The 7,924-nt window shown below is 41.4% G+C and overlaps 2 protein-coding genes across 2 annotated transcripts in view; one reads left to right on the top strand and one right to left on the bottom strand.

The window, feature by feature from the left end:
• Nucleotides 1–724: 724 nt before the first annotated feature.
• On the top strand, nucleotides 725–1,756 carry LOC112667827 (olfactory receptor 52Z1P-like). The gene has a single exon (XM_025459882.2). It carries the CDS (start codon nucleotides 725–727, stop codon nucleotides 1,754–1,756), a length of 1,032 nt encoding a protein of 343 aa, XP_025315667.1.
• A 4,007-nt stretch (nucleotides 1,757–5,763) lies between these two features.
• Nucleotides 5,764–7,924, bottom strand: part of RRM1 (ribonucleotide reductase catalytic subunit M1) — a 35,468-nt gene continuing 33,307 nt past the window's right edge. The window contains exon 19 of the mRNA XM_025459206.3: nucleotides 5,764–6,388. Within this exon, the coding sequence (XP_025314991.1) occupies nucleotides 6,200–6,388 (189 nt within the window). The 3' untranslated portion in view covers nucleotides 5,764–6,199. The remainder of the gene's footprint in view (nucleotides 6,389–7,924) is intronic.

Here is a 7,924-nt window from a genome sequence, read left to right as displayed (position 1 = left end):
TAACACCCCAACCCTGCTCCTACTTTCTCAGGTTTTAGGAGCACCAATGCAGTCATCATAGCTAACAACAGCAAAAACCCTTGAAATTACTGTTGATTCCTCTGTCTCTCCCCACTTCAAACTGGTTCTTAAGTCTGATTGAGATGACTCTCAAAACATCTCTTCAATCTCTCTCAAGAATTCATCAGGCAGTTAACTGATCTGCTCATGTCTTAGTCTTTTCACACCTTCTGCCCCTCCTGGAGGAGGCTATTATTCTACATTTCCTTTTTTGACTGTTGTAGTGTCAAGAAGCTCCTTGAGGAACTTACCTGAGCAATCCTAAAATGCAAAACAGGAGAGCAAATTACCGTTCACGTGACAGAGACAGGCCCCTGTCCAAGTTAAAAGGATCATCAGCAGAGGTGCCTGGGTGGCTCAGTTGGTTAAGCATCTGACTCTTGATTTCAGATCAGGTCATGATCTCAAGGTCATGAGATCAAGCTCCAGCATGGAGCCTACTTAAGATTCTCTCTCCCTCTCCATCTGCCCCTCCCCACCACCATGTGCACTCTCTCTCTTAAAAAAGAAAGAAAGAAAGAAAGAAAGAAAGAAAGAAAGAAAGAAAGAAAGAAAGAAAGAAAGAAAGAAAGAAAGAAAAGAAAGAAATAGGCTTACTTCCATTGACATTTTGTTCTAACAGCCTCTGATTCCCACTCCTGGGGCCAACTCAGGGCCAAAGCTAATGGGTGAAGATGGAAATACCAGCACCTTCAACATCTCCTACACCAACTTCTTCCTGGTGGGCTTCCCTGGATTCCGAGAGTGGCGACCTCTCCTGGTCCTGCCCCTTACCTTCCTATATGTGACCGTCATCTCAGCCAATGCCCTGGTCATCCACACAGTGGTGGCCCAGCGGAGCCTGCATCAGCCCATGTACATGCTCATCGCCCTGCTCCTGGCTGTCAACATTTGTGCTGCCACTGCCGTGATGCCCAAAATGCTGGAGGGCTTTGTGCATTATGCTAACCCCATATCACTGCACAGCTGCCTAGCCCAGATGTTCTTTATCTACTTCACTCTTCTTCTGGACTACAATCTCCTGCTGGCCATGGCCCTAGACCGCTATGTCGCCATCTGTCACCCACTCCGCTATACTGACCTAATGACCTCTCACCTGCTTGGTGTGCTGGCCATTCTTGCCCTGACACAGAGCCTGGGAGTGGCAGTGCCTTTGGTAGTGCTAACATCACAAGCTCGATTCTGCCGGACAATGGTGATTCCACACTTCACCTGTGAGTACATTGCACTGCTGAGCATAGCTTGTGGAGACTTGACTTTCAACAATAGGTTGGGACTGGCCATGCGGTTGGTCACTGTGACCTTTGATCTCGCCCTGCTAGGGACCTCCTACACCCGCATCATTTATGCTGCCTTTCGGATCTCTTCTGGGGGAGCCCGAGCTAAGGCCTTGCACACATGTGGCTCCCACTTACTAGTCATCCTCACTATCTACCTCTCTGGTCTCTCCACTTCCATTGTTTTCCGGGTAGCCAAGACTGTGTCTCAGGATGTCCAGAACCTGCTCAGTGCCATCTACTTGCTGCTCCCAGGCACCTTGAATCCTGTCATTTATGGGGTGAGGACCAGGGAGATCCGGCAACATGTGGAAAAGATGCTCTTTAGCAAGATATCAGCCCAGGAAGTTGGGGAGAAGCCAGAGAGAATGCAAAATATGAGGGGAAATTGCCAGGGTGAGAGGACTTTATCAACTTGAGAAGTTGGGGCTATGACCTCTGAGAATAAGAAGCAGGCATTACTGAGGGACAGGCTGAAATGATGAGATTATGGGCTCAACAGCAGGTCCACTGTTGGCCAATTACTGCTTTTTAAATTTTTAGAGTGCTAGTTTAATTTCCATTCCAATAATAAAATTTATTTTTTTAAGATTTTATTTATTTGAGAGAGAGAGAGAAAGAGAGCATGAGCACAAAGGCAGAGGGAGAGAAAGAAGCAGATCTCCCAGCTGAGCAGGGAGTCCAACATGGGGCTCGATCTGAGGGCCCTGAAATCATGACTGGAGCTGAAGGCAGATGCTTAACCAACTGAGCAACCCAGGTGCCCCTATCTTTCTTAACTTTTGATAGATTTTTTTACATTTTTATTTTAAAGAAGTGGGGGAAGAGAAAGCACAGGGGGATGGGTAGAGGGAGAGAATCGCAAACAGATTACACACTGAGCCCAATGTGGAGCTCAATTATATTGAGATCTGAGATCATGACCTGGGCTGAAATCAAGAGTCAGAAGCTTAACCAACTGAGCCACCCAAGCGCCTCATTACCTATTTATCTTTCTCCTTAGTTTCGTTCTCCCCTTCCCCCTAAGAAAGCCCCATTAATATCTGGATGTATAGAACCCCACTGGAAGTCAAAGCAAATCATACAGACCATGAACCACTCTGAACATCCAGTCTGGAACAAACAAGCCAGGCCCTTCCCTGGGGCCCAGTCTCTCCCAAATACAGCCCAAGCCCAGTCTAACCAAATATACAGGTCAGCCTTGCAGTTTATAGTCTAACCCAAGCACATGGGTTGGCTTCCAGAACCAAATTCGTCCCAAACACGGGTGAGGCCCCAGCCCTGATATCCCCAATCTGACACAGGCACACAGGTCAGGCCAACCCCAAGTATCCAACTAGCCTACAGAAACAGTTCAGGTGCTGGCTAGGGCCAGTCTGACACTCAGACCAGGTCTTCTGGGACCCAGTCTGATCCAAAGACCAAACTAGATCAATATGGTACCAAACCCATAGGTTAGGCCACTCTTCTTATGATAGCCAGTGTGAGCTATCTAAAAGTTACTTCCTATTTAAGACTTCCACAACTCTGTCAATAGAATAGAATATCCTTCTGGAACTTCCCAAAAAAGGGCTATCAAGTTTGATAGCCTATGATGCCTGCATACTAAGCAGAACCATGTGTAAACCAGCAGCCCTAGTTTTCTCTTCTTCTGTTTACTGATCATAGGAAGCTCCCCATGAAGCCACAGGTGCAGGCTGGGAGAGGTTTAGTGGGAGTGAGGACCATGGGCATTTGGGGCCACTTCAATAACTTACTTGTACTTCCAGGGCTTCTTGTATATACCACTTCAGTGTGTGTATCATTTGATGATGGAATACTGCTGTGCATGCCTAACTTTATGGCTTGGTGAGTCAAATAGCACCCAGTTCATGATGGGCAGATCAGGTTGCATAGTGGCCCATGGTTAAGCATTCAGTCTCTATGAAGGCTGAGCAGCAAGCCAAAAGATATTTCTCAAAAAGTGTGTAGTTATCAACAGAGGATGGCAGGGCTTTGCTCAAAATCCTAAGAGCCCAGGGCACCTAGGTGGCTCCATGGTTGAGCATCTGCCTTTAGCTCAAGTCATGATCCCGGAGTCCTGGGATAGAGTCCCACATCACGCTCACCACAGGGAGCCTGCTTCTCCCTCTGCCTGAGTCTCTGCCTGTCTCTGTGTCTCTCATGAATCAATAAATAAAATCTTAAAAAAAAAAAAATCCTAAGAGGCTGCAGAGGCTCCAAATAGCATCCCTTATCGCAACTGCCACTTCAGCCCCCTAGACATGCTAGATCGTATAGCCCAAGTGGCAGAGCAGCTTGCATGGCAGCCTAGGCCTGTTCCAGTCTTCTCTGTTTCTGGTCCCACTCAAAACTAATAGCTTTTCGGGTCATTTGGTTAAGCCAGAGTAGCACACCCAAATGAGGAACATGTTGCCATGCTGCCTCCAAAATCCAAAGAGGCCCACTAGGCATTGTGCCTATCTTTTGGTTTTAAGAGGAGCCAGATGCAACAATTTATCTTCCACCAAAGAAGGAATATCTCAACATGTCTTATACCATTGGACTCCTAGAAATTTCACTGAGATAGAAGGCCCCTGAATTTTTGTCAGATTTATTGTCCACTTTCTGACACACAATTATTTTACCAGTAAGTCTAGAGTAGTTGTTACTTCTTAGGTCCAATCAGCAGTAGGCCCAATCAACATGTCATCAATGTACTGGAGCGATGTGATATACTGTGGAAAAGGTGATCAAGTGGATAGAACTGGAGGGTATTATGCTGAGTGAAATAAGTCAATCGGAGAAGGACAAACATTATATGGTCTCATTCATTTGGGGAATATAAAAAATAGTGAAAAGGAATAAAGGGGAAAGGAGAGAAAATGAGTGGGAAATATCAGAGAGGGAGACAGAACATGAGAGACTCCTAACTCTGGGAAACGAACAAGGGGTAGTGGAAAGAGAGGTGGGCGGGGGGTTGGGGTGACTGGGTGACAGGCACTGAGGGGGGCACTTGATGGGATGAGCACTGGATGTTATTCTATATGTTGACAAATTGAACACCAACAACAACAAAAATAAAAATAAAAGAGTAAACTTCCAAAAAAAAAAAAAAAAAAAAAAGAGCCAAAGGAAAACATGGACAAACAAATAAAGGGAATCAGAAAAACAATGTATTAAAATCAGAATATTTATAGATATTCTGATAGGAACTGTTCAAGGGAAACAAACAGGAATTTTAGAGCTGAAAATGACGAGATAAAAACTTCACTAAAGGGGCTCAAAAGATGTGAGCATGAAGAAGAATCAATGACCATGATTATAGGACAGTTGGAATTACTGAGTCTAAGGAACAGAAAAAGAATCAAGAAAAGTGAATGAACTCTAAGAGACTGTGGGAAACAAGCAGTGGAACAAAAGGTACATTATGGAAGTCCCAGAACGAAAAGAAAGAGAAAGGGGCAAAAAGATTATCTGAAGAAATAATGGCTAAAAACGTCCCAAATTTAATGAAAGGTGTGAAGCTACTGATCCAAGTAGTCCAACGATCAAGGTGGATAAACTCAGGGATCCACACCAAGATACATAAAAATCAAACTGTCAAAAGCCATTAGTTGGCTATTATAAAAAATACAAAAAACTAGCAAGTGTTGGCAAAGATGTGGAGTAACTGGAACTCCCATGCACAACTGGTAGGAATGCCAAATGGTGCAGCTCCAATAGAAAAGTCTGGCAGTTCCTCAAAAAGTTAAACATAGAATTATATAGTCCCACAATTCCACTTCTAGGTACAAACCCCTCAAAATTGAAAACAGTAATCCAAATAGATACTTATGCATCAATGTTCATAGCAGCAGTATTCACAATCACCAAAAGGTGGGAATAACCCCAATGTCCATTAACAAATGAATGGGTAGACAAATGTGACATACAGTGGAATATTACTCAGCCTTTAAGAGGAATTAAATTCTGCTATATGCTACATGAACCATGAAAACATGCTTTGTGAAGAAAGCCAGACACAAAAGGTCACATATTATAGTATCCCATTTATATGAGATACCTAGAATAAGTAACTTCAAAGACAAAGTAAAACAGAGGTTACCAGGGATTAAGAGAAGGAGATGAGGAATTACTGCTTTAGTTTATGTTTGGGATGATAAAAAATTTCTGGAAATAGGTAGTAGTGGTATAGTTGTATATTATATATGTACTCAGTGGCACTAAATTGTATGCTTTTTAAAGTGGGTAAAACAGTAACATTTATGTTAAGTATATTTTACCACAATAAAAAGAGGAAATAGGCATATGTTAAGATCAGAATTCAACACAGAATCTAAGTAATTTTTTTTTAAATTTCTTCCCTGAACTCTCAAAGAACAGAAATTTTTTTTTCCAAATTTGACCTTTGTATGAAAATAAATGACAAATTTGGTCTCACACAATCACTTAGAAATGTTTATTTCAGAATGACCTATAGGACCTTATCCAGAGAAAGGTCCTATCAGCACTTCTCACAGGTTAGGACTCAGTTTTGCGTCTATGGACTCACCAGTCAAAGCAGCAAAACCATGTCTCCTTATGAAAACTGAGGTCACCAGAAAAGGGGTCCCAGGTGGGCAATGAAACCCTACTCAATCATTCCTTATTTGCAAGGTGACTTGTTTTGCACTCCTAAAACTTCTACTTTGATTCCCAAAATACCAATTTTTAAAATCAATACTTTCACACTATATAGAAACAGTACTTTAAATTGACTGATCCTTTTGCTGCAATGAGATCCAGCAAAGCCTTAGCACTTCAAACAAACCTACAATGCCTATCTATGCTCAAGAAGTAGTTTGTCTGTGAAGAAGTGCTGGTCTCTTCTAAGCCTTTCCTCAGGACCCACACATCAGACACTCCTCTCTATTCTCCAAAGAGCACACCATGGCTGCTGTGTTCCTTTCCTTCTCTTCTTCTTCTTTTGTTGCCTTCTCCTTATCTTTCAGCTTCTCCTTATTTAGAGTGAACTGGATTGGATTTGCTGCTGGTCGTGTCCTTAAGTAATACATCCCAGTCTTCAAACCCTACAAGGAAGCAAATACAACTATCAGAAATTGTAAGAATACAAAACAAAAAAAATTGTAAGAACACTAGACATTCAAGACCAATGTTTAAAATACATTTCCATAAACCACGTCAGAATGTTTTCTAAACTTGAAATTCCAACTCCTCTAGGAAGCCTTCTCAAAAATGCTTAAAGGAAGAGTCAAACAGTATTCCAAAGGCAAGGAAAACAAAGGCAAAAATGAACTATTGAGACTTCATCAAGATAAAAAGCTTTTGCACAGCAAAGAAAACAGTCAACAAAACCAAAAGACAACTAATAGAATGAAAGAAGATATTTGTAAATGTCTTCTCAGATAAAAGGCTATATTATATACCACTTCACACTGGTCAAAATGGCTAAAATTAACAAATCAGGAAACAACAGATTTTAGCAAGGATGAGGAGAAAGAGGAGCCTTCTTATACTTTTGGTGGGAATGCCAGCTTGTGCAGTCACTCTGGAAATAGTATGGAAGTTACTCAAAAAGTTGAAAAGAGCTACCCTACAACCCAGCAATTGCACTACTAGGTATTTTCCCTAAAGATACAAATGGAGTGATCTGAAGGGGCACCTGCACGGCAATGTTTATAGCAGCAATGTCCACAATAGCCAAATTATGAAAAAGCCCATATGTCCATCAACAGATGAATGGATACACACACACACACACACACACACACACACACACACACTGGAATAGTACTCAGCCATCAAAAAAATATGAAATCCTGCCATTTGCAACAACATGGATGGAACTAGAGTGCATTATGCTAAGTGAAATAAATTAATCAGAGAAAGACAATTATATGACCTGACTCATATATGTGGAATTTAAGAAACAGCACAGAGGATCATAGAAGAAAGGAGGGAAAAATATAACAAGATGAAATCAGAAAAGGAAACAAACCATAAGAGACTCTTCATCACAGGAAACAAACTGAGGTTTGCCAGAGAGGAGGCGGGTGAGAGGATAGGGTTACTAGATGATGGAGGGCATATGATGTAATGAGTGCTGGGTATTATATAAGAGTGATGAATCACTGATCTTTATCTCTGAAATTAATAGTATACTATATGTTAATTAATTGAATTTAAACTTTTTTAAAAGTCCACTCTTCCTTAAAAAAGAAAAAAAAAAGAGACAGTATATTACATTCCTTTTATCCCTAAAAAAGCTTACCTCTTTGGAAATGTCAAATATTTTTGTTCTCTAGGTTTTGTATTATGTGTATGACTTCCAAGTTTGCCTATGACAACATGTCTGCTTTTTAACTATTTAGGGAGCTAGACTGCGTCTCTATAAAGAACAGATGATGACTATTTCAAGGATAAAGATCATCATATCTTCTATTTGGTATCCTCAGTCTTAGTACACAGGATGTATTCAATAAATGTCTCTTAAATTAAAAAAATATATATACATCTATATAAATACCCAGCAGACTGCCAGGTAAAAAAGGATAGAATACAGGATTATAGGACTTTACAGCTGGCAATGCCAAGGTAGGTAACTG

Source organism: Canis lupus, chromosome 21, assembly GCF_003254725.2.
Source record: "Canis lupus dingo isolate Sandy chromosome 21, ASM325472v2, whole genome shotgun sequence".
Lineage (NCBI taxonomy): Eukaryota > Metazoa > Chordata > Mammalia > Carnivora > Canidae > Canis > Canis lupus.
The sequence above is the reverse complement of the archived record's forward strand: the minus strand, read 5'-3'. Positions and strand labels throughout refer to the sequence as shown.

Bases quoted from the DNA above. Each gene is read 5' to 3' on its own strand.
- LOC112667827 (XM_025459882.2), top strand. From the start codon at position 725: ATGGGTGAAGATGGAAATACCAGCACCTTCAACATCTCCTACACCAAC.